The 26,835-nt window shown below is 41.5% G+C and overlaps 1 protein-coding gene across 1 annotated transcript; it reads left to right on the top strand.

Annotated features, from left to right (window-relative positions):
• The first annotated feature begins 312 nt into the window (after window positions 1-312).
• Window positions 313-25,101, top strand: rpa1 (replication protein A1). Its single transcript, XM_041045604.1, has 17 exons — window positions 313-466; window positions 798-845; window positions 1,883-1,961; window positions 2,111-2,219; window positions 2,427-2,515; window positions 2,684-2,758; window positions 3,997-4,111; window positions 5,424-5,526; window positions 5,650-5,718; window positions 6,048-6,240; window positions 8,269-8,405; window positions 9,389-9,537; window positions 16,001-16,130; window positions 19,151-19,327; window positions 20,165-20,272; window positions 20,564-20,650; window positions 24,272-25,101. Exons 1-17 carry the CDS (start codon window positions 437-439, stop codon window positions 24,374-24,376), a joined length of 1,803 nt encoding a protein of 600 aa, XP_040901538.1. The 5' UTR covers window positions 313-436; the 3' UTR covers window positions 24,377-25,101.
• Window positions 25,102-26,835: the final 1,734 nt, after the last annotated feature.

Below are 26,835 nucleotides of genomic sequence, written 5' to 3'. Positions count from 1 at the left end.
ATACCATAATTTTCAAAAGCTGTAATTAAAAAAAAAATACGGCCATCACCGGTTATTTTTGTATCCTTTAAAAAAAAAGAGTTGTATTGGAGTCTGACATCTCCCATTTTCTCGGGGTCTTTGAACGCATCGCAGTATTTTCCTGACGTCACGTTGTGATTTGGCGCTGACTCTCGTGCTGCTGGTCTCCGGTCAGTTTTACCGTTTTAACCAGGCAATAGGACTGACGGTGTTGAGAGACTGCGAACTGAATTCAGATCTGTGACCGGAAACGGAAACTGGAGCAGCACATACGACGCTTGGCGCGTTTGTCCAAGCTGTTGGCGGGATAGAAACAATTATCAGAGCCGTGTTAGTGGAAGAAGCGACGAGTTTGCTGTGCAGCTAATATTTCAATAAATTTGTCTTTTCGGTGCTAAATCACCTCTCGGCAGACATGACGAAGCTCTCAGAGGGTGCGATAGAGGTAAGGTTCATCTTTTCTGCTAAAACGGGATTTTCAAAACCACAAAATAATGACGGTTTGGTGCAGTTTTGCTCGACAGACGTTGTTAAACTGGAGAAGCCTCCAGTCATTTCTGGTTTAACGCTAACGTTTAAGTCACGTTAACGTTTGTATCTTTTATAGTAACGCTAGCCAACAATAGTTAAATTTGAGGTCCAACGTTAACTTTAGCTATGAAGGTCAATTCACTTTGCGGGGAGAAGAGTGATTCTCGAAATGTTTACATGTGAAACATTATGCAAAGTACTCGACGGGAAATGTTTCGACGCTAACAAACGATTTGTGTTTACAGGCTCTGTCAAATGGCAACGTTAGCAACGACGCAGTGCTTCAGTTGGTGGTGAGTAATTAACAACAACAACAACAAAAACTGCCGATTAAGTTGTCGGTTTTTTTTCTGTATCTGGTAACAGTTCAGGTTGACACCACATAAACAGAAAAAAGGCATCAAAACAAGGCTGGGTCACTGATTTTCTTCAGGGTGGAACAATCTCTGAAAATGCATTTCAAATCACGACATAAAACTTTTAATTCAAACTACTACCATATGTTGTATGATACCTTACAATACTCTTTGTCTCCATGGGGAAATTTTTCCATGGGCCCAAGTGATGGCCACAAGTGTAATTGCCTCCATAGTAATAAAAAAAAAACAAAAACACAAGCAACACACTGTGTGGCAGATCACGACCACAAATTACACAGCCGGTAATAAGAACACCATGAGCTATCAAACAGCCCCCGCAGCATCAAGCAGCGTTATTTAAAATTTTAATTGAGGTAGGCTCAAGTGAGTTTTTAAAACAGTTGAGTTTACACTAGGGAACTATATCGTCTGCCAGAGGGTAAGAGCTCATACGTGGCATGAGATGGTTCGGCCAATAATCTCTGTGCTTTCCCGAGAACCGGCTCCTCATAATTTGACTGGAGGGACTGATATTCATTCCTCCGCATGACCTTCATGGCATGCCGTACCACATGAGGAAACTTAGTTTTTAACTGTACAGTGAAATTGCTAAACCATGCTGACATCCCATACCCGACTGTGCTCTCTAATACAGCCTAGTAGAAAAAAATACAATCTTCTGGTCCATCCTGTACACCCTGCATAGGAAGTATAATTTGTGCTGAACACGATTAGTAAGCAGCTATTTAAGGCGGATGCCACACCACACAAATTCAGCAGCAAGGGTGATTCCAGGAAACAGGAAACTGTATGAGAAACTCCATAGAGTTTACGTTTGTACCATACACCAAAACTAAACTAAGTGCTGTCATAAGATGCAGAACCACACAATCAAAGAAATGTAATGCTTGGTGAGACAAACATGTTTCTTTGAATATGCTGAACAGTGTCACTTGTAAATCACCTTTCAGAACATTCGCAAGATTGATGGGGGAAACGGTCCAGCTCGCTTTCGGGTGATGATGAGTGACGGACGGCACACTCTGTCCTGTAAGTTGTTTTATTAAACACTAAATGTAGGAGGGGCGTGGTGGGGTTAAAGATGATGGCCATTGATAGGGGTGGTTATTCTCAAGAGCCCCTTGGCTGAATCGAGCTGTGTGGCCCCTGCCTGATTCTCTCCTTTCTTTTCTCTGCAGCCTTCATGCTCTCCACCCAACTGAACTACATGGCGGAGGAGAACAAACTGGCCCCCAACTGCATCTGTGTTCTGAAGAGGCATGTGACCAATGTACTGAAGGATGGACGGTGTGTGGTGTTTCTGTGCATATCTTGACATTACAGAGTAGATTGCAGAGGAATATGTGACAAAAATTGTGCTAATACAATATTTGTTTTTACTGTAAACTTTAAATATACATACATTTGGAAGCATTTTGAACAGCTAAACATGAGGAGATATCAAAAACGCATACGAGGCTATTCGCTGCTGTTTATGGAGATGACTCATTACAGACGGGTGGTAATCATTTTGGAAGTCGATGTCATCAAGTCTGCTGAAGATGTTGCTGGGAAAATAGGTGACCCGACCCCTTACACTGAGGGTAAGGCTCCAAAGCACAATTCATAATGATAATGTTTGTTACTTGCTGAATAATCAATGTTTAACTTACTGAGCAGTACTCGGTGAATATGTTTGAGGTGCTGTTGATACTTGGATATACATTATTCATACATTTTGGTCCAATCCTAATGTCAAATCTTTCTTGTAGGTCAGGCTAAAGGCCCGCAGTCCGCTCCAACCCATGAAAGCCGCGCTCCACTGCAGCCACAAAACAGAAACGAAAGTGAGTTCAGGTTTTTTATTTTAAATGTTACGAAGTCACACTTTTTGTGGAAAAGCACTGTGCAGAAAAAGCTAATAAATACCCACCAGATGGCAGCATTTCTCTACTGCTTTCCATAATTTAGGTGACCCTTAGATTTACAGGACACAAGTAATTTTGACAGCCCCGTTGAGAAACATTTTCATTTTTAGCTTTCTCGGGCCCTTCTGAAGAGTTATTTTTTTCTCTCAGTGTTATTGACACTCACAATTCTGCAGAGCTCCCTCCCCCACCCCCCACCCTTCATGTGAATGCCTGGAATCATAAACTTTAACCACTATGAGTCTGTGTTGATGGGTAGCTGTCTCTGCCTGTGCATGTCAGTCGTTGTGTTTATTTTTTTTTTTGGAAGCACAGTAGAAGAGACAAAGGAACAAATATACAGCAGCACAGACTACTGGGGGAGTGTATGTTAACCCCATGAACAAACAGATTTATTTTTGAAACACTGGCAGTTGTTCATGTAAAAGATAAGCAGTGGATCACAGCATTGCAAATAACTTGGACCAGAAGAGATGTGCAATCTGGCTGTCAGAAGGGTTTTGCTGTCTTCCAGTGTGTCATAGCAGGTATTCATCCCTCTAATCTGCCATGTGGGAATTGAGGTTGTGGCAAGCACCCTCCTCATCAGCACAGTCATTGTTCATTTCTGTGTGTGTGCTGCTTGATCTGCAGGCTTAATTACCAGAAGTGCAGTGGTTGGCAAAGTGGGAGGACTTAAGTGGACACTTTGAACTCTAATCCTCCGCGTGAGATGCACACAAATCAAATGTGCAGAGCTTGTTCAAACGGAAAATCTCAAAGTCAGGCAGCACCACTCTCTGGGGGAAGAGCAGCTCTAGTTTGTTATAGCATTTCACACTCTGCCCTGATTCTGTGAAATGTGAATCATCCTTCTCGCCGAAATGCTGGATCACACATCTCCGACAACTTGGTTTGACGAGATTTTTGTTTCCTGTTTGAGTCTTTCTTCTCGCTCGACTCGTGTGATCAGCGGTGATAAATTTACATTAAGTCATTAGGTTTTTCTTTGATGAAACTTCCCTCATGAAGTGAGATAATTACAGTGATCACAGTTGCAATCCAAAGAAATTGGATTTTTGTAATTCGTCTCTGAATAATGCATGTGGCTCCCTCTTGACTCCTCTCCATCACTGCTCTTCATGGATCATTTATTTCTCTCTTCATTCCTCCAACAGTGAACAGAGGTTTCAGTAGAGACTTTGGGAAGAAGGCCCCATCTGCTGTGCCCAGTACTCCAGGGGGCAGCTCCAAAGTTGTGCCCATTGCCAGCCTCAACCCATACCAGTCCAAGTGAGTATGTTTCCCAGTCAGTGGGAAGTGTTATGTCAAAAGGTTGTATATTTGCCATCTCTGGAACAGTCACAGCACATTGCTGTAATTTAATAGAATAAAGACGTGCAGCAACAACCTGCTAAGCACAAACAGGACCACATGAAGCATTAAATTTTGAAGCTAGACATTGAAGAGGTAAGGCACAATATCACTAACACCTAAATAATTTAATGCAGTTCTGTACAATAGCCCTACACAGATTCATGCTATATGGTGCTGAATTAACTCTGGCCATTGTGAAACTATAGTTTGTCGTGTTGTATTGGGTTCTATTCTTTTGGAAATGGTAGTGAAAATATTTTTTGCATTATCTGTATAAACCATATCTTTAAATTGGCCTATAGTATCAGCTGGTACTTCCTCACTGCTGACATCTTGTTATTTGTGTATATGTTGCCCGATAAGTAACAGGAGATTGCTGAACAGAAATGTGAAAGATATTGAAGTCAGTGCCTACATAGTTTGTTCACCTTGTCTGACAGTTGCTACAGAGAATTTCCAAAAGGATAAAACTAGCGAGTGAACACAGAAACTTTAAGCTGTGCTGCAAAATGCAGATATCCTGCTTAGTACAGAACAAGGTCACAATTTAAAAAAAAAAAAAAAAAAAAAAAGTAAGAATCCTTACCAAAAATCTTTATTAGTTCGTGTCCAAAAGAGAAAAAAACTCTCTGTTGGCCAATATATCATTATCAGTTTGTGTATCGCAAGAATGTATGGAAGAGGTTTTGGAAGGCGAGATTCCTTAAAATGAATTATCCACAACGATACCGATACCACTGTGAAAGTTTGGGTAAGAGAGTTATTTCTTGCGACATATGTCAAAACCTGAATCCTGCACAGTTCTACAGTTTGGGCCTTTCTCAGAGCACATGTTGAATTGCCAAACACAGGTGTTCCTGATAACATAATTAATGATTCTCTGGTGAGGAATTCAAGTGCAGGGCTCGTCCTGGTGAATCGCTGGCATACTTAACTGTGACAGCCATTGTTAATGTCATTCGCTACACCTATGCTTTCCTCTGCCCTGAGTTATCCAGATGTCCCTTAAAAGCCTGTTGCAGAAGAGACGAGTAAAGATCAGTGTTGTCTTTACACATTGCCATTCATTCAGAGCGCCACTAGGGGGCAGATTATTAAAAGGTTGAGTTTGTAAATAAATGAGTGAATGGATGAATAAACAGATGCAAAGGTTTAAATTCACGAGGGGCCCTGGAAATGAGCGAGCGACACTGACGTGAATAACTTCGGCCTTGTCTCTGTCTGATAGGTGGACCATCCGCGCTCGTGTAACCAACAAGAGCACCATCCGCACATGGAGTAACTCTCGTGGTGATGGCAAACTCTTCTCCATGGAGATTGTGGATGAGAGCGTGAGTGTTAATGTGGTCTCATTATGTATTTTGATGTTATGTAAATAAACTACAAGATCCTGGAAAGCCTGTACTGTGCCTGACCTACTTTTAATATTAACCAAAGACTTTATTTTACGACAGGGAGAGATACGAGTGACTGGTTTCAACCAAGAGGTGGACAAGTTCTACAGCCTGATTGAGACTGGCAAGGTGAGATGTTCCTCCGGATAATGATGCAAGGTGTCCTAATTATCTGCCATCAAAACTTTCTTTCACTGCGCTGTTAAAGATGGATTTGGCTACAGACTGTTCTGTCAACAGCTGCCAGTACTTTGAGTTAAAACCACAGAGACTATGAATGAGTCATCTGGCTGCACTGTACCCATACAATAAGCGGCTTATGATCATCTGCCAGCCTTTGTTGATCCCCCCCCCTTCCCCAACTGTCTGAAGTCGTATCTTGTTTGCACCATTCAGTCAGGTGAAATTCTCCCCCAGATCTCTGATTAACACGTGGTTCATCCATCTGTATGGGCCAGGTCTACTACATCTCCAAGGGCTCCCTGAAGATTGCCAACAAACAGTACACATCGGTGAAGAATGACTACGAGATGACACTCAATGGAGAGTCCACAGTCATCCCCTGCGATGACAGCTGCGATGTTCCCATGGTGCAGTGTGACTTTGTTTCCATTGGAGACCTGGAGAACAGAGAGAAAGATGCCATTGTTGGTAAGGAGCACATGTAATGGTCTGCAGGGGGCATTTCTGAACCCAGGCCTGTGTCATTAAATCACATCAGCCACATGTAAGATTTTTCTCACGTTTTCAGACTGTATTTTGAGATTCAAGTAGTGAACAGCCTGCGGCCTTGACTACCTGTGCAGAGACATGGCATACCGTCTAAAAATAAAACATAAAACCCTGAAATTTAATCAGCAAAAAATGTGCAGAGTCAAGCTCCAGCCTGATGTTTTTATTAGAACATCAGTCTCCTGACATTCCAAGTTATGCTTTTTTCCAGTTTGCAGACCTCTTTCTTGGCTGTTTGTTACACAGATGCTGATAGATATTTATAGAGTGAAACAATTGACTTTAAACCCTCCTCGTACAATATAACAAAGAGAATGGGTGAATGCAACAGTATAAAACTGCCTATGTAAGATGTTTAATGAAGCTAGCCTACAGTCCTTAAATATACGGTGGAGGAATGAAAACATTGGATCTGTTCATCCGTGTTCAGCTTGTTGCCTCTGTAGCTGATTCAAAGTAGTTTTTAAATTTTTTTTTAATGGGGCTTAATAAAGATTTTTTTAGTTACAGCCCTTTCTATTCCTCCAAACCTGCTCTGCCTCCTAACAAAGTCTTATTTTACACTATTAAATACTGTACACAAGCAGCTGGTTAAAACCAAACTCTGATAATCCTGTCCTTTTTAACAGAGCACTTAGAAATGAAGGACTAGCTGGTAAAATGGCCTTGTTTTTCCACTCAATATGTAAGCCTAATTTGCATGACTTGAGAATCTGACTTTTGCTGTTGAGAAACCCATCGAGCCCTGCTACCTACTGTCCCATGTTTATTACTCAGAATCCGGCCGTGTAAACCCTTTCAGGAAAGAGCTTGAGGCTCAGTTTGTTCCTGTGCTGCATTGTTGTAGTTGGATGATCCGTTTAATATGAGCCGTTTGTTCTGTTTGAACGGTGGCCACGTTTTGCCAGCTAATTTCATGAGACATTTGTTTTGATGTCTTATGTATGCTGTGCCCTGAACTAATGTACAGTGAGCAGAGTTGTGTAATACAGTGCATAGGGGAGCGATAACGTCATTGCACATCAGTTAATGCACCGTGCATCAAACTACAGGTGGCTTATGTTTGTGTCTTCTCTAAATCCCGCTGTGTAAGTGCACATTGTTTTTCTTTATGGAGGGCTCGGGCTCCGTGAGGTGTAAATGTGTCATAATTCTCTCAAGCGCTGTGTATTGCAAAAAAAAGCACAAGCACAAACCAGCCAACCGATGGCCAGAGCCCCAACTCCAGATGAGGTGTTCCCAAGCACCCAATAATAAACTATCATAAGCAGAGGATAGAGTTTGTAGTGGAAAGTAGAGCGGGATATGCTGGGAGGTGGAGGTAATTACAGTATACGAGCAGAGAGATAAAAGTGGTATTAATAATACTGATGGCAGTAATAGCCTGTAGCGTAGATTGACTTTGGGCCCTATGGCAGAGCCGATGAGAAAATGAGAACCAGCTGTCACAGGTAAAAAGAAGTAATAATAAGGAGCCTGCTCGTAATTCTTTTAATGACGACTGCTGTTTGAGTAATTTCTCTCACGCATACCAGTCAGCAACAAACCTGAAGTTTTTTGATTGCATTAGTCAACAAATTAAAGCTTATTTCATGGATTCTCTCCTACATTATGGATGCAAGTGCCTGGTATACAGGCCAGTGACCTGTATGAAATGAAGGAATGACTTATTTCCCATGAGGCAATTTGTGCTGGAAACCATGGGACCTAGAGTGACCTGTGGGCATAAACGGCAGAATCAATATTTATGATATGTATATGTGAGACCGATCAGCTTGCCAGGAAGCATGAACCAAATGTAATTACGGGCTTTTTGACAATATCATAAACTGGGTGCGACACAGTTTAGGTGCCACAGCTGTACACAGTGAATCATTCAGGTGAGTAAAGAAAAATAAAGCCAGCTTCCTCTGCTAACGTGCAACACTTATTTGTCTTCCATTACAGATGTGATCGGAGTGTGCAAGAGTGTGGAGGAGGTAACCCGCCTCACAACAAAGACCAACAGGGAAGTGTCCAAGAGGACACTCAGTCTGTTGGACATGTCCGGGAAGTTGGTGACTGTCACACTGTGGGGAGAGGACGTGAGTATAGACATTAGACGGGGAGCAAACGAGTAATGGGGCGGGAGATGTTGTGTCTGAAGCTTTTTAAATGGCTGATTGAAATCAGCCTTACAGAGCAAGGATATGCTCACTGTAATCGTTAAGCCTTCTTCTCAGAACACCTGTCTTTCCAAATGTTAATAATCATCATCTGAAAATGACTGTGTTTGCACAGAGACGATCTGTGAAATTTTCTGATCTTTAAGACCCTTTTTTTATGTGACGTATGAGATTCTGAGGCCATTGAGTCTGGAGTCTTTGAAGCCGAACTAAAGCTAGAGTACACAATCAGGGGGTGAACACAGCGACACGAGCACCTGCTGTGCAAGAGCCTGTAATAGACACTACCCGTGTGACGCTTCTAATCTTCAGTTTTTGGTGATTCTGTCTCAGCAATGTATTAAAAATGTTGTTCAATGCCGTCACCAATCACCGTTCAGCAGTTTCAGAATCAGTGTTTGCAGTGTTTAATGGAGGCAGAAATCGTTGACTAAATTCCTTGTCACTGGGTGATGAAGTAACCGTGCTCCTGCAGTGGATTTTTACCTGTGGCTCAGAGGGACTGTGCAGAGTTTTCCTCCATTTCTTTCCTCCTGACAAGAAGCACAGTGTTCCCTGTTTGTTTGTTTGTTTGACAGATACCCCTTTTCCAGAGGGACATGCTGAGGCACACAAGATGTATAGTTTATAAAGAACAATGGCAATGCCAAACAGCAAGTGCTGGGGATATTTTTCCTCATCTCCGAAGGCTTTACTGTTGCCCCCTCCTCCCTCCGTTATTGTTTTTCCTCAGTTGGTGTCCTCGGGTTATTGTAGTGTTAGCACTGAAGAACTATGAAGCTGAAAATGAAGGAAACAAAAAAAAAGTGACACTAATCTTTGAACTGAACCAATTAATGTGCTCATAGTTTTGTATTTGTTAGAAGTTTTAATCATTTTCTACCCTTTGCTTCTTTGTGTAGGCAGAAAAGTTTGATGGCTCTGGTCAGCCCATTGTAGCCATTAAGGGGGCAAAACTTTCAGACTTTGGAGGCCGGTCCCTCTCTGCATCCTTCAGCAGCACCCTGATGATCAACCCAGACATCCCAGAGGCGTACAAGCTCAGAGGCTGGTAAGTGAACCCGAGGTTGATAGATAATGCAGTGCAGAAAATTGCTTATATGTCCTAGCAATAGTATACTCATGACAAAGTGCTTTTATGGCAGGTATAAAACATGGGTACACATTTAACGCCAGAGGGCTTTTTCTTATTTATTTCACCCAGTGGAAGCCGACTACTCACATGCAAGTATTACTGCTGAAATTTAAGAACTCGAAGGATTTAAACAGCGTGTTTCCATTTCCCAAGTTGTGAGAGTGCATGCTCTGATTCTCATTATCAAGATTAGCTTTCCCCCATTAGCCACAATGTGGGGGGGGGGGGGGGGGTACCTCAATGAAGCATTACATATAAATGGAAATCATACTTAATCTGTGGAAATGCGTTTTTTACTCCTCTAATCGCCTTTCCAGATGAAATGAAATCCAGACTCATTTCAGTGTGATTATGTTGATCGTAGCATTTCTTTTATCTCGGTGTGTGTGGTTGTGTAGTGTGTACATATGTTCTTTCATGTTTGTTTTCCCTTGAACACATAGGATTATGAGGAAATTAGCCAATATATCTTTGTCCTTAAATTCAGAGCAGTTATCTGTGCAAATGCACTCATGCGCACTGCACTATAGTTGAATTTATTAGAAGTACTGCAACCACATTCAGAGTTGCATTGTAATACACTAACACAATCAAGACATGTGACTCTAATTCCTTGAAGATTTTCTGTTGGCTTTTCTTGCAAAGGAATAGAGAAGCATTTAAGACTAAAGCTTTCATCTTTTCTTGGGGCTCCCGTGCCAGTTCCTCGATTCTTCATTTCCTAAATTATTTCTTCTCCCCGATGTGTAATACGACCAGGAATAAGTTTGCACTGTATCTGTTTAATGTCTTTGTGCCAGAGGTGTGGATAAAAGGCATTTTTCAAGTTTTTGTTGTCTATTTTTAAACTGAGACATCACCTGGTCAGTGTCAAGGTTTATAGGGACACATTGTGAAATGGCCGTATGAAGTAGTACAGGTTGGCACATGATTGATAGATGAGGTAGTGCTTACATGGACTTGGGGGGGGGGGGGGGGGGGGGCCTGATACTTAACCTCCCTGCAGGACTGTGGCAAACTGATTGATCCGTCCTCCCTAGAGATCCTGCTCAAACAGGCCATGCCTGCCCTTCCTCTTTGACACGGTGGCTGATGTCTGTATTTTGTGAGTAGAGATCCAATTGATTCTATCCAAACGCTTTCATTTATTTACCTCCCAGTGCCTCCTCCGCCCCGACAAATAAGAGACTGTAAACGGTTCAGATTTATTTTGCGACAGGTTTAGTGCAGTTTTTCTCCTGCCCCTTGACAAATGTGGCTGTTTGTATTTATACTTGATCACAGGACCTGATCTGCATAATCAGAGCAGTGAAATGTGACTCTACTTTGCAGGTGGGAAAGAAGCAAATCACAAAATACACTCAAATGTGCCTCTTTAATCAGATGTCTTGGCTTATGGTAATTTCTTGATGATAGTTTTAGCACTAGCCTCTGGCTTCTCTGAATATATATACACACACACACACACATATCATTTCCCAGCAACTGTGAATTGCTATTAACATTTTTGTAATGGGATTATTTTATATTGTGTAGTGATAGAAAATGTTCTGTTATAAGGACCACTCCTGGGTCTTCTGCTTTCTTTTACCTGAAGACCATTAAGTCCCGAATCAGTTTCCACATCCCTGCTGTAATATAGAAGTTTCACACTTCCTCTGCTCTCTTCTGCTTAATGACAGAAGGTTGTTCCCCACTTCCCCCAGTCGCTTCTCTGTTGGACAGCTAGAGATAATGATCCTTAAATCCTTGTGTTGGTTTATCCACTGCAGAAGAGGGGTTGGCCCATGTGGGTCATCTTTGGACACAGGGTTCCTGCAGGTTTCCAGGCGTCCACTAATGACCAGTTTAGAAGTCACAGATGGAGAGAGGCGAGACTGGACTCATTACTCTCGATCCAAGTCAATCCAAGTGAGGACCATGGTGAGGACAAGATCGTTATGCAGCGTGTCTGAGTGCCGTAACACAGCCAGCTTCATGCTGTGAAGAGAATGGAGAGAATAGCCTCCTCAGTTATTTATCTTTATTTTACGGCTGCATTACCGAGATGATACGTAGTGATGAGAAGTAAGTTGTCAGTGTGTGTTTTCATTGGAAGACTGCTAGCTGTTGAATACATAATGTGTGTTTTGTTGTGTTGGTGATAAGCCTGGGTTTCAGGATGGTAACAGTCCATGAAATGTGTTCCTTTAATAAATGTTCTGTCAGCCGAGGTGTGAGTTATGGAAAACAGAACAAGGAAGCACATCAGTTCAACTCCGAATCCATCTTTTGATGATTATATTTTAATCTCGCGCCGAAGAACCCAAACCCTTTTCTCCCTCAGCCAAACAAAAATATGCCTTTACTGTACAGCCAAGTCTGCTGAAACATCATTGTTTCACTCATGCGGAGGCGTCTTAATTTGATTGTGTTTTGGCACAGACCTTTGGGACTTCCTCAAATGAATAGTCTATCCTTGGTGGGCTGTTGACTCAAACTCATGCACAGCATTAGTGGTGCCGCTCAGCACTTTTCAGTGTTCTGCTATGGAAAGCTGAGTAGTATCCCTTTAATGTCACTCTAATTAATCTTGCAGAGATGGAAATAGCTTTAATTTCCTCAGCTAAGAATGCAGCACTGTGTACTAATTATCTTGATCCTCGGGTTAATCTGGGGTCTTATTGCGCTGTTAGCCTGCGTGTGCTGCATGCCCTCATACCCTGTTTTTGAGATTGCTTGACACAGGCTGCCAACTAAACATCTACAGCAAGTTCTTTATGAAAATTATCAGTATAAAAATCGGATTCACATTTACACTTTCATCCGTCTGGCTGTGTGGAGGCAGTTGTCCATTAGGTGGCAACAGCACATTTAGAGATGGCTGTGCTGCCTTTGCCCAGACTGTCAGGCAGGGCACTCTCTTTCCTTTTAGCGACACTTTTGTCATGTTTATTCTCAGTTCTTCGTGTTATCAACCTCAGACATTCACCATTAATTCATTTAGTCACACAAGTCCAAGCTGACACTTTCTTTCTTATCGTGACTCCAGTATTTCCACATATACAGGCCACGCAGCACATAGTTAGGGCAGTTATTGTGTCAGCCGAGAAGCAAACAAGCTCTCGTCCAGTGAACATGATGCCTCACTATTTAATAGACTGTTATTTTACCCAAATGTTTCACAGTGCCTTACTGATGTGGAGAAAAGGAGTAGAGTTGCTGGCTGAATTACTGAGTTATTAGCAGAATTTAATTAGTAACTGGCTTACTGAATGTCTTGAGCCAAATGTGGCAACAGAGGTGTCTGACAAAGTGAAGAATTCTGTCATTGCTGAATAATAGGAAGCAGCTTTTCTCCTTTCACTCACCACTGTCAAAGTACCCTTTAGCCAAAAAACACTCAGTCCCCAGAGATGCTGTACTGGATCGGCTCAGTGGCATACAGCGCTCTCATTTAATCAGCACTTTACTATATTATATGTTTTGTTTTTGACATTTGATTATTGATTCATTGAGAAAATAATCAGCGGATTAACAACCAATAGTGAAAATGGTTGTTAGTTGCAGTATTTCCGGTTTTTCACGCTCTATAGATAATTTATTCTTCAGCATACACTGCCCAGGAATAGATTTGCATTTTACTTTCAGAAGGTTTACAAAGATTTAAACTGTCACTCTGTCTCACAGATTAATAGCTTTTCCAATACGATATCCTTTATTAACACAGGTATTCTGAGGTCATGTTTATTCTAAAACGCAGCATAGTAACAGTTCGCATCGTGATGGCACCATTTAAATCCCCTTCAGTCAGAAGAATTTTCTGTCTCTCTGTGTTAGGCTTTCTCTGTAGAGCTCTGTATAGGACGAACTCATTTAAATTCAGCCATTGTCATACACAGTCTCCTGTTGCATGCGGAACGGTCCTAAGGTGCTGGGACGACATGTAAACATTGGATTGTATTCCTGCTCTGTTATTCTCCAACACATGATTTTCCTGTTGCAGCCTGTGCGATCTGTCCATTGTACGGAGAAATAAAACCACTGCTGTAATTCTGCCTAAATTAGAATAAAGGAGAACATACCTTTTATCCACTTCAACATTTGAATAAACTATGGCTCCTTGTAAATACGGAACTACTTGCTGCTGCGTCCGTATTTGACCACACGCCCGTCATTGCAGATGAAGTGGCTAACACCATGTCACGCACTACATGGAATAATCGTGTTTGTGGTGCGTTTGCCGCTCTCAGTTGAGGCATTAGAGCCTTAGCCCGGAGCTGAGAGCACCGCTTACTGAGAATTTCCCCTCATCCCTTCATACCTCCTCCTCTGACATGTCTCTGCTCCTGTTCTGTCCTTGTTCATTGACACATTGACATTTGACATGTCTATGGCATGCACGTGCTTGTCTGCCAGAATCCAGTTATCTACCTCTGTTCTCCTGCAGATAGTTTGTCTCGCTGAAGCCACGCTGCTCTAAGCTGTGTTCTGCCTGCTTTCAGTTGACTGTTGCACATTTTCTGCCAGACCTAATTTGTCCTCTTTTTGTCTCCTTCATCACAATCACTGTCTTCTGTGCCATTTCTGTTTCCTGTGCTCCTCGCTGACTGTGATGATGCAGAAGGTTTAAAACCGGATGCTTTCACTCTGGTATCTTGTTGAATCTTTTGCAGTTCTTTCTGGGTATCTGTCAAGTCAGAAGTCCAGAGCAGCCGTGTCACGTTGTGAAGCCCTACTAGTCTACTTGTCTGCAGGTTTACCTTTAAAAGTGTGAAACATTTTTAATCATCTCAGCCCTGTTTCTCCTCCGTAGAACATCTGTCTTAGGAGAGATGTTGAGCTATGACAGAAAATAGTATCTCCATTAAGTCTGATTTGATTTGATCATCTGTTTTTTTTTTTTTTCCCCCTGAAGTTTCTAACTGGGTGCAGGCACAATTAAAGCACCGCAGTGCAGGTACACTGGTGAGGAAATTGGTGCCACCATAAAGAATTGCTCACATTTGTCATTGGGAATGGGAAACTGGCAGCCTGTGCGTTGCTCAGGCCACAGTCTGAACCGTTAATGGGGGATATTTTCAATTAGTCATGCCTCCAGGAGCAAGGCATGCCCTCCCTGTATTTACAGCCCGACCTCCCCATTGTGTGCCACTTTGCCTTGTGGCCAAAAGATTAGTAAGCTGTGTTGATCTCTGTGACCATTTTAAACTGTCATTTTTTTCCCCCTCTACTACTGCATTTTACCTCCACACGTCTTTCCTCTCCTTCTGCCTCGCCTTCCCCCCTTCTTCTTCCTCTTCCTCTTGTCTTCCCTGAATTCTCTGGAACCCTGGGCAAAAATGGGTTTTTGATATCTCCGTAACAGCCCTGACCCCGGTGAGCTCATCTATCCCTTTGCTGTTGATTCATTTCACAAGCCTCTCAGCCTGCCGTGCTCTCAGCTGAGCCGCTCCTGCTTTGACAAACACAAATGGATGCTCTGCCAAGAACAAGAGGTTTTTTTTTCTTTTTAAGCTAACTGTTAATTGGATAGCCTGCAGTCTGTTGACAGCCATGTGAACAGCAGCGTATTGTGCCTCCTGTTTGGGTTCGGATGTATTAAAATTAATAGTGCTGCAGTCCAGAAGTGGACCTCTGCATACCAACAATACAAATCTCTCAAGTGGAAATACAGCTAGCTTAGGTTCTTATTTTTAGTACGTTAATGCAGTGAAGTACTATAGAATTTACTTACTTAAAATGGTGACTCTACTGATTTTACACAGTGAAGTCTCTTTACAGGTGGGAGCACAGCTGCATACATGAAAGAAGTTGTCTAAAGCCTTTTTTTGGCTCTGGAAAAAAAAAAAGTGTGTGTAAAGTTAGAAAGAAGTGAGCTTACCAGTCCTGCTTGAGGTTACATTAGCTGCTACTAGCATGACCCACCCAAGCCTGCGACAGAGATGTTGGCCGACAAGAATATGTGGAATAATATTAGGATTGGAGCACTGAGTCAGTGGAGTACTGTTTTATCTGTATGGAGCTGAAATGATAAGCTGATAAATGGATTGGTCAATTGACAAAAAAGTAATTGGCAGCTATTTAGATTAAGTCAATGTTAAAGCAAAGAGGCCAAATATTCAAATGTCTCTTCTTCTCAAATATGAATATTTTCTGTTTATCTCAGTCCCCTGTGATATTAAACTAAATGCCTGGGCTTTGGGCTGTTAGACAAAGTAAGCAATATGAATGTGTCAAATAGGATGTTGGAAAATTGTGATGCATATTTTTTTTTTTTTGCTTTTTTTCTGGCCATTTATTTATGGAGCATACAGTTAATCAGCAAAGTTAGTTTTACTCAGTTGACTGTGGCTGTGGTCAAATCAGCAGTAAGTGGTTTTCGCTTTATTTCACATAGGTATGACAAGGAGGGCCATGCCATGGATGGGCTGTCTCTGACGGAGTTGAAAGGTGGCAGCGGGGGAGGAAACACCAACTGGAAGTCTCTGTCTGACGTTAAGACCGAGCACCTGGGACATGGAGACAAGGTACACACACGCTCAGCCTTGCCATGCACTGAAACATTCAAGATATGGTAACCCCACGCATATTGTTATTCAAGGGTGACTCTTTGGAGATATTCAAGGACAAGCTGAAAGGCCGGTGTTGAATCCCAATCAACAAATATGAAAGTGCTCCCAGTCAAGCTGCATTTGTTATTTAAAAAACGCACAGTACACAGTGCAGGTCTATATAGGCTGTTGCAGTGTAACCTTGTCACCTCTAGCTCTGCTTTGCAAAGGTATTCTCGGTTGACAGTCAACGTGATGAATCTTCATAATCACTGATTCATAAAATCACTGCGCCACCAGGTATGTGTGCTTAAAATTGGATCCCACAAAGGTTCTTTATCTCCTGCCCATTAATCCTCCTGCATTGTGTGTGTCCTCTCACAGTCTTGGTGTGTGTTCTTGGTAAAAGTCACATTTATCTCTGGTATTGATTACAGAGATTACATAGGCTCTATTCTTTGCCCTCTGTAATGAAATTACTGCCCTCAGATAAGTAAAGTAATACTGGGTGTTCTTTTTAATGTGTATGAATTGACTGAGGCGGATAATGTGACCTGCGCAGGGATCTTAACTTGTGTAATTTACCGTAATTTAACATGCTCCGCACATTAGTAATCATCACAGTGCGATGAAAATATCCCATTAAGACCAGGACAATTAATAGATGCAAGTTTTCATGATAGGGCACCAAAGAGGCAGAAGAACAGCAATTATGCACTGGCTGTAAAAGAAAAGAGCAAGACACTGGAGGTGTGGGACTTATTGTTTAGCTGGAAGCTCAAGGAAGCCTTAAGAGCCCATTGTTACTTACAAAACAAAGAAATGCTAAAATACATGGATTAAACAAGAGCAGCAGTTATCTGTAAGCCTCAATTAAGTGAAAAATACATTTGGTGAGTGAATAATTTCAGCTTTTTTTTATTCTGTGGTTTAACTGTGCGTTCGTGTCAGCTGCCCAAGGCTGTGAGTGACCCCGTCCTACTTCTGGTGCCCTCATAATTCTCTTTTCTATGGCCAGCACTGCAGGATTCCTAGTCACAGATACTAAATGGCTTATTGCACCTCCTTATGCCTCTTTTAATGTAGCTATTCAGCAATTCTATCATCTGGGGGCCTTCAATTTAGCTTAAGCGTGTCATGTTGTTATTTTTTTTCTGTCTTAAATTCCACACCCCAAATCCTGACTGTAGTCATTAGCACCCCCCACCACCCGTCAGGTGAAAGGCTTCTCCTGGCTTTAGCTTCCTGCTGGTCAGGAGGAAAAGGTTCGACCCTGGGCCACAGAGGCTCCTGCTCCTCCTCAGCAAGGCATGTCATGAGGCCTGGTACTGACAAAGGAGCTGAGCTGAGGCTGTCCTCAACCCCTCTGAGACATCCCATACACAGGGGCACGGGGGGTCAGGCCTCTCAATACCCCCCCCCCCCCCCCCCATCCCCCAACCAAAGTCGGTTGCAATTAATTGCCCCTGTCACAAAGTCTTTGTGTCACAATCTCAAGTTTCGTTTCCACACTGCTCCTGTGCCCTCTCTGACAGTAAATAGTCACCCTTCTCTTGTTGGCTTGACACTCATTTGTAAAGGCCTATGACAGAGTCGAGAAACAAGACCCTCTGTCCTCCTCCCACTCAGGCAGTGCTGGTCAGTAACATGCTAACTGAAGAGGTATTTACTTGATTAATTGAACCTCTTTTTTTGGAAAAGAGGTGGATGTTTTTTTTTTTTTGGTAAATCAAAACAGCAATTAAAAAAAAAAAAAAACTATGACTGTGTGTGTTTGAACAGGATGTTTTTCCTTTATTTTGTTTGCTGACATTTACCACATTTATCCGAAGTGACATGAGGTATCAATTGTCCTGTTTTTGAAGTTAATTGGGGTCTAAAATCCTGTCTCACACTACATAATGGTCAGAGAAGAGAGAGAGTAAAGAATGGATTTCAAAGTACTTTAGGGATATGTTCTATTTTTGAAAATAAAATTGCATTCTGGTTTATTTCTTTAGTAAATGTTAGAAATATTAGCAAGAGTGTGTGTCTCTTGACTGTGTAGAAATTCTTAAAAAAAACTGTTCTTGACAGTGGAAATGAAACCGAATGGCCAGAGTGCTGAAATATTTGAAATCTGTATTTTACTTTTTTTTTTTTTTTTTTTACTGCCGGTTTTTCTGCCATTAGAAACTCTAATTACAGATGCCAGTGGCCTCGAGTGACTCTTCACAGTACATGTAATTGCATTTCCATAGCAACATTAATGATTGGCTGATGTACTTGGACACAAAGGCTGCAAGGTGGCAGGCCTGCCGCTCTGCTCCCTGACCCCGAACAGGCAACTTTAGCCTTTGTCAAAGTGTTCAGAGGCCTAGTCTCCTCTCTGTTGTCACAGTCGATGCTGAGGTCGGTAGAACGGGAGGCCTCTGTCCAAAACAATCAGCTGTTAGGGTGTGACAACTATCTGTTGTGTGCACTGGGGCCTGCATGAGGAAACCTTTCCAGATGAGGAGAGGTGATGTGACTCATCTGCCAACATGTTGAAGCTTTTCATCTCTTCATTACAGCACATCCCCAGCATCTTTTTTATATTCATCTATTTCTGTCCAATGTGAAATTCATGACGCTTGCTTGGGTGTTTTCCATGCTGACTAGGAATGTTTCCTGAAGGCTGTTTACATGCAGACGGTCTCTAAAGCTTGCTTCCTCCTCACAAAAGCAGCAGCTACCTCTCTAGTTTGCATTTGTGTCAGAGCCATTGGGATTCTGGTTGTGAGTGTAACCTGTGCATCTACTGCTTTCTGACTGTTCACATACTCCACAACACGCTCCTGAAAATGTCATCTTAATGTTAATTTCATGCTGTTTTATTCCTGGTCTTCAAGAGTCAACATATTTAACATACAAAACACAAAGGTTGACTGCATCTAGTAAGAAGCACATTGCAGTAATTTTATTTGGCACTGAACTTTTGTTGAAATAGATTTTTGTTTGTTTATATTCCTTTTTAGGCCGACTACTTCACCTGCATTGCTACCATAGTGTACCTGCGCAAGGAAAACTGCCTTTACCAGGCCTGCCCGAGCCAAGACTGCAACAAAAAAGTGGTAGACCAACAGAATGGCATGTTCCGCTGTGAAAAGTGTGACAAAGAGTTCCCCAACTTCAAGTATCGCCTCATCCTTTCTGTAAGTGACTCAACAGTGGGTTTCCCAAACCTTCTGACTCTTCTTCAGCTGTGCCAGACATGCACGCACACACAAGCATAAATGCTGATGCACATACCTTCAGTCCCTGCTCTCCCCTGGTAGTCAGCCCTCTAGTCCTTCTCATTGCCTTGTCTTTCTCCTGACTCGCTGTCCTTATTCATCTTCCTGTCTCCTGGGACTCAAGCCATTCTTTTGCCTTATGGTCCACCCCCTGTGGTTCAACATTGCCTCAATTTGCTCTTTGTAGTTAAACATTTAAAGCCAGTGCTGCTGTTTCTGTGACAGGGTGTGATGAGGACTTAATTTTAGATTATCTTTACACTTGCGTCAGAGCTGTGTCGGGTTAATTGCTGCAGCTTTCCATACTGTGCTCCCATACTGTCATTTTACAGATGATCACTAATACAGACTCCTTTTATCAGCTCCTTTGCAAACAAACATTATTTAAAAAACAAAACTAAACATTTAATACAAAAACTCACTTAGTCAGCATCAAGAGCAGTTGAAGCCAGGCATCTGAAATAAGCAGCTTTTGTTTTGTACCACTCAGCAGTCGACATATTGTTATTCTTAACAAGCTGTAGCATAAGCTGTGAATTTGCTTCCACTGTATGTATCACAAGTGCACCACGTTTCTGCCTGTTTTGCCAGGCTTGCAAGCAGGATATAGGCTAATTAGAGGATGTAATGATTTGTTAAATGCGGAGAGACGTGTTAGTTAACAACACATGATATATATAAGCACCCAGCAACAACTCTGTCAAACGGATTAAGACACCTTGACTCTTGCCTTTTGTTTTCTGTTTGATCCATCAGGCCAACATTGCAGATTATGGGGACAACCAGTGGGTGACTTGCTTCCAGGAGGCTGCAGAGGCCATCCTGGGCCAGAATGCGGCTTACCTGGGGCAGCTCAAGGACTCGGTGAGACTCCCCTTCCTGAATATAATACTCTCCTCAGGAAATAGCCAGAGAAAGACCTAAACCTCAGCCTTTGTAACTGCCAAACATCTTATACAAATTCCTGTTAAAGACACCTACTGTGTTTTGTTCCTTCCAGGCATAATTACTTAGAAAATCACAGGAGTCAGTTATCAGTTATCAGACACCTATTTTAGTTTGCACTTGAGACTAAGATGAAACCAACATTTGATTAAAAGAGCGTGTGTGCTTCTTGCAATGAAATTGAGGCAATCATATTTTTCTCAATTTCAGAACGAAGGCGCCTTTGATGAGGTCTTTCAGCAAGCCAACTTCAACACGTTTGTCTTCCGCAACAGAGTGAAGCTAGAAACGTATAACGTAAGTAAACCAGGAACGTTAATTGGTCTGATAAAATGCCACCACAGCATGATTTCTGTCGAGACGGTCGTAAAGTGCAAAATAAACTTGTGTGGGGAGGGATAAAAAAAAGATCCCTTAAATCACAGTCATTCCTTTTGTAATTTAAAAATGCATAGCACGTAAACAGGTTCTTTGTGTTTTAGCTGTTGTGTTTTTTGTCTTTGATAGTTTTCCCATTCATTAACAAAACTACTTAACTTTCATTTTGACTGACAGAACCCTCTCTTTAAAAAAAAAAGAAAGAAGAAAAAACGAGTGTTTGCCCTCGAATGCTGCTCATTTTCAGTGGCTTTGTGAAGGGTGCATACGCAGATTAGTCGCGGTCACCATTTCCTGTAGGCCACACAGATAGAGGTTTGTTTTGAGGGAAGCACATAAAAGAATTGATTGGGCTGGGACTCTGAGCAGGAAGTCTGGAGCTGAGCCAGAGGCTGCATCCGCCTTTAACACACAGAAGAGGCCACTGTGTCTGTCACATTCAGCTCAGCATCCTAACTGCCAGTGGCACTGCTACAAGCAGGTATTGGCTGCAAACCCCGTATTCCTTAAACAGAGACACCTGCAACTCCTCCTTCTGTTTATTTTCTCCTTTTCCATGCAACAAGCCAGCCATTGTGACATGCTCTCGTATGTTGTCGTGTGAACAATGTTGTGCAGGCTTGATGTGGGATAAAGCAGGTGCTTAAAAGCCATCCACCCTGTTGTATCAGAGTCAGACTTAGGTTTTGACAAAAACTCTCTAACAAGGTTTAACAGAACATTTGAGAAAATTATAGTCTTCATTTATATGTGAATCAAGAACCTGCCAGTCACATGAGGAGTCTGAGGTAATTATCACCTTTAAGCCCACTACAGCTTTAGAATACACTCAGTGCTTTTAAATTCAGATTTTTGGCCATATGTATGCACTACTTTAAAACTGACACGGTCAAACAGTTGAAAGGAGATCAGTTAGAAATTTTGATAAGGGTGAACTGTTAGTACTTTCTAAAGCAAGAATACCAAACTTTCACCTGGTTCCAGCTTGAAATGGGAGGATTTTCTGCTTTTCTCTAAATTTAATATCAAGCAATACAAGCAACCTGAAGACGTCAAAATGTGATGGGCCTTTTTCCGCAGTTCTCTGGCATTTTATACAATCATTCAATCAGTGAATTAAAAACAATCTAATTTAATGATTAATTAATAGTGGAAAATAAATTTTAATTGCAGCCCTATTCAGCATATTACTAAGAACTTGTTTTCTGTCATTGTTATGATAGTGAACTGTTAAATAGGAGAAAATGACCCTGCAGTTGTCATCAAGAAAGATCAAGATTTATTGGGCACTGGTGTCCATCAGACTGAGGTGTTGTGATGCATTTGTTGCTCCACATCACACTGAACCACATTGACATGAAGTTCTTATTAAAGCTTAAAACTTAATGGAGGCTACTAACGTCCCATAGAGGATAAAGTCAAAACCTTCAAGTGTGTCCAGCTATAATCAATCTCATTCTGGCATCAGAAAAGTCTTTTTAAGCATAGAAATACAGTGGCACGGAGAAGCTAAAACTGTGTCACTTAACGTGCTTTACTTGATGTTAATGAATCAAAATAGATGATTAATTACAGTTTATTTGTAAAAACAGGTGCGATGTGCAGTTGCTATGTGTGGGCGTGACGCACAGTGTCATTATTTTCCCACAAATCAACACTAATGTTGTATGCAAGCATTCAAAATATTGACATTCATTTTGATCTTGAGCTGCAGCTGTAATATTTAAACTGATGTTATGTTATTAAGGCCTCATTGTCCCTGTAGGCTGTATCGAGACACTGAAACTGATTTACGTATCCATTCCTGTTGCAGTATTTCTCATGCCCCGCTCATAAATCCTGACATGATGCGGCCGTCGCTAATTATCCGATGGAGTCTGTTACACTATTCTTAGGTTACAGTGCAGTGTGAGGGTGTGAATGTCAAAAGGAGTGAAGTACTGCTGGCTTTGTATTCCACCAAAGATCAATTGCACTTAACCAGTTTGCAAGGCTGGGAAAGAACCACTGGTGTAGCAGGGATCAAATATATAGGTTGTATGTAATATAGGGATTTAAGGAGAAAATTTCGGAGTTACTCATTAGATGTTAGTGTGTGAGCGTCTGTGTGAATTTTCACTCTTCATCCCAGCTGCTCTCTTTTAAAGACTATATAGGAGATAAGATGCCTTGTTTTGCTCGCATGAATTGGCTAGTTTCCTTGGCTCTTGTTTGCTGCAAGTGTTTCTGGCAAGTTTATAGTTGTTAGAAAAAGGTCACAGTGCAGCAAATTTGTGTGTTGTTCTTCTCGTTCTCATGTGTATACACACTCGCAGTCATAGCTGTAGGGGGCCCAGCACAGGTTGTCCAAGTGTGGATCAACACCCAACTTGGCTGTGTGATGTTGGATGCTTAGATACACACACACACGCACACACACACACACACACACACACACACACACACACACACGCACACACACACACACACACCTCGTCTAAACTCACCCACTCATCAACTGCAGTCAACATTACTGTGAGTGTATATGGTGGATCTGGATTCAACAAAATCACTAATAATTCTTTGTCCTTATTCAGCGTTGTTTTTTTGTTTGTTTTTTTTTTTTATGTTATGTTTGATGTTGGGGGAAGAAAATCCTGCTTTTATTGTATCAAAAAGCTAACTTTAATAGTGTAATAGTGGGAAACTGGTGGTAGGAATGTGTATTGCATTGCTCACATTCATTTGTTTACTCATGTACCTGCATGACCCAAACTTAAAAAAAAATAATCCATAGCACTGATACTGGTCACGGACTCCACAGGCTATATTTATTTAAGTGTTACAGTTGATTCTTGTTCTTTCTACTGTCAAACTGTGATGATGAAATTCCCCATTATTTCATATTTAGGTCTTTAGCGTGAATACTTCTCTTGCATCATACAAAACAAACAAGAGAGGACTGGTATAGAACAGGCTGTTCTTCAAGAATGTGGGCACCAGTTCAAAGGAAGATGATGTACATTTCACCCACTTCAGCTGCAGAGGTTTAATGGAGACAAAACGAGTGTAACCTCTGTTTAAATGCAGAGAATAATGGCCCTGGTCGAAACGACCTTCCCCTGTCTAGACAGCTGTAGAGGTGGTTATGGCTTTAAAAGCTGCCTTTTTTTTTTTTTTATGAAACATTAATTTGAATGCCAACACAATTCAGATATCCAGTACAAACGTCTCACTTTTACCCATTTTGTCACAGAAGATGGGAAGATGTCCGCATCTGTTTCCAGATGATTATTAATGTATCCGCTGCAAATATGATTTTTTACAATTTGCAGCTTGTAGGATACACACACACACACACATATATATATATATTTTGCATTTAAAAAAAGCTAATTCATACATTCTTTTATGCTCTGCATAGCCTTATACAGGTCAGTGTTAAACACAGAGAAAGCACGTCTTGTTCTGTGACCCTGGGCTTCACTGTGAAAGAAGTGAATTTATGTCATACCCACTGCTTTATTGTTGTTTATTATTATTTATTGTTTTCTCCGACAGGATGAATCCAGGATCAAGGCTACGGTGATGGATGTGAAGCCTGTTGACCATAAGGACTACAGCAAGAGATTGATCATGAACATAAGGAAACTGGCTGCCCAGTAGGAGCCTGTGGTCTGTGTTTTGGTTTTGCTTGCGTTTGCAAGTTTTCTTTTGTTTCTGTACAGCCAACAAACAGCTCTGAATTTTTTCTTTGTGAAATATTTGTGTGTTTTTTTGTTGTTAATTTGCTTCCCTGTGAAAGACTAATTTTCAAAGTACTATCGAAGTACCAATGGAGTGAATGCTCACCTTTCCTTTGTGAAATAATGATTGGTGGCCTGATTTTGGAAACTGCCTTTTTGCTGGTACACATAATGGAAAAGGATATTTTTCTTTCTTTCTTTCTTTCTTTCTTTCTTTCTTTCTGTTATTTAGGGGAAGCAGAGCAAAGAGTGGGTCAGTAAGCCACATAAGAAATTATCACTGTGTCTGTCTTAAGTCAGCCAGTTGTTCCTGCGTATGCTGTGGTCCTGTGGGGGGTGGTTGTGGTGGCGGCTGCTTTAGGCAGAAGACCAGCACAGTAGCGAGCGCTCTTTTCACCCTCTGACGCGCACTCAGAATGGCTGGGCTGGACCTGCACATCCCTGATAAGACCGTTTACTCTTCCACTCTTTCTTGCTCCGTTTCTCTCATACTTGCAAACATAAGCACATATTGGGGAAATGTACTGCATTCTATTTAAGTAGACACAGGGTGTATTTTCAATGCCTGTAACTGTTTGTGAGTTCTTTAGTTCAGTTTTCTTTCCATGATAGTTAATTGTGAGAATAAAGGTTTTGTAAACAAGTTATTGTCTGTTAACAGTGGATACCTGTCTCTCTGTCATAAGTGTATTTGTATTAACTGAAGGACATGGAAACATGTTTAGGTCACAGCACCTGATCCTAACCTGTGCCTATTAAAAGCATATAAAAAAATATATAAAAAAAACATGGGTTTCACTATGTTTAGGGAAATTTATTCAAGGACTGGCACACAATGCTCTCTATCTTCTCAGGTTTTGCTCAGATGTGCAACAGATTCCCCCTGCAAACTTGACTTTCATGTTGTATTAAAGCAGAACATCAGTGAGGCTGCACCTACCCATTTTTCTTCTGATAACATCTCGTTTCTGCTGAGCACTGCATCTGTTGCCTGTAGTGTGCTGAGATGGATTAAAACTGCCTTTAACGGTAAGGAGAGGTAAGTTTTTCTTTAGAACACAAGTCAGATAGTGTGGTAGGTAGTGTCAAAGGTTGCCAGTACTACTTCACCCCATTCCTCCCTTAAACTCCCAGTCAATCATACAGCAACAACAGAAAGGGCCTGACAGGACCCAGTGGTTCTTCAGCCGTCTGAATTGAAAACATGTTATTTAGGGATGCACATAGCACTGCTGAGAAAAAAAGCTCTGTACTTCTGCCAGGGTAAATCTAGCAGTTTCCCCAGGGACTCGGGTCTTGAGAGTTATTTTCTGCCTTTATCTACATCTGGCATCCCATAATCTTTAATATGAAATGGGAAAACTGTAACTTCAAGCCTCGGCTAAAGTGAAGTCACTTGATAATGCAACTCTCACACCTGTTTTCAAGTTCTGATTAAGCTGATTACACAGTTCCTATAAAAGAATTAGATTGTAATGAATTTCTAATTGATTTAGCATTTGTTAGAAATGAGATAGGCTGACTAACGACTGAATTACATTTGTTCCTCAGCAATAGTTTGCTGTTCCTGTTTTATTAGCAGAAGATGAGAATGGCTAAATGATATGGTCACAACTTAGTCAAAATTAAAAATGTGATTATAATTTGAGAGATGGAGCTCTGCTCTGCTGGGGCAAAGGGACCGTTTCCATCCCTTCACCATCCTGAGTATACTGACAATGTAACCTCATTCTATTAAAGGCACTTCTGATAAAATGTTTTGACCAAAGCTCATATCAGTTCACGGATGTTAAGCTTGTTTTGTTATTTTCTAACAGTATGCATTGTACTCCTGGTAAGTATGACATCTGTTCTGAATTTGTTTGCATGTGTGTTTTTTTTTCTCTCTGCTTTTCTGATGGGTAGATGGTCTGAGTCTGTGTAAAGAACATTTCTTTGGGGTAAATGTTGGAAGTATTTTTGTGGTCTGTTTATTCAGCATTATTTGCCAAATGTTCTTACATTTGAGTGTCACCTCATTGTGGTTGTTGGGGGCAGTGGCTCTTTGTAGGGTCACCAATGCAAATTTGATCCCAGATGGAAGGACTGACAAAGAGTGATTCAAGGACCTCCATGGATCCATGGCACAGATGTGAACTCAAATATAACCAATTCCACTCCAGTTACAAACTAAAAACATGGACCCCAAAAAACCCCTGGTTCACTGGGTGTTGATGGATTTTGGTTTGTATTGGGCTAACTTGGTGCATGTTCCTAAATAAAGTGGTAGTTTATCAAATTACCTCAAACTACCTGACAAACTGAAAACCTGGGGGCAATAAGTTTTATTCCAGCATATGAGTAATGACTGGTTTCTGGGTCACTGTGCATGTGGAATTT

The sequence above is a fragment of the Toxotes jaculatrix genome, chromosome 9, assembly GCF_017976425.1.
Source record: "Toxotes jaculatrix isolate fToxJac2 chromosome 9, fToxJac2.pri, whole genome shotgun sequence".
NCBI lineage: Eukaryota > Metazoa > Chordata > Actinopteri > Toxotidae > Toxotes > Toxotes jaculatrix.
This window is presented reverse-complemented; position numbering and strand designations above follow the sequence as displayed.

Bases quoted from the DNA above. Each gene is read 5' to 3' on its own strand.
- rpa1 (XM_041045604.1), top strand. From the start codon at position 437: ATGACGAAGCTCTCAGAGGGTGCGATAGAG. The intron at 2,759-3,996 runs GTGAGTTCAGGT...TTCCTCCAACAG, and splicing joins GCCACAAAACAGAAACGAAA to TGAACAGAGGTTTCAGTAGA. The intron at 20,651-24,271 runs GTAAGTAAACCA...TTTCTCCGACAG, and splicing joins TGAAGCTAGAAACGTATAAC to GATGAATCCAGGATCAAGGC.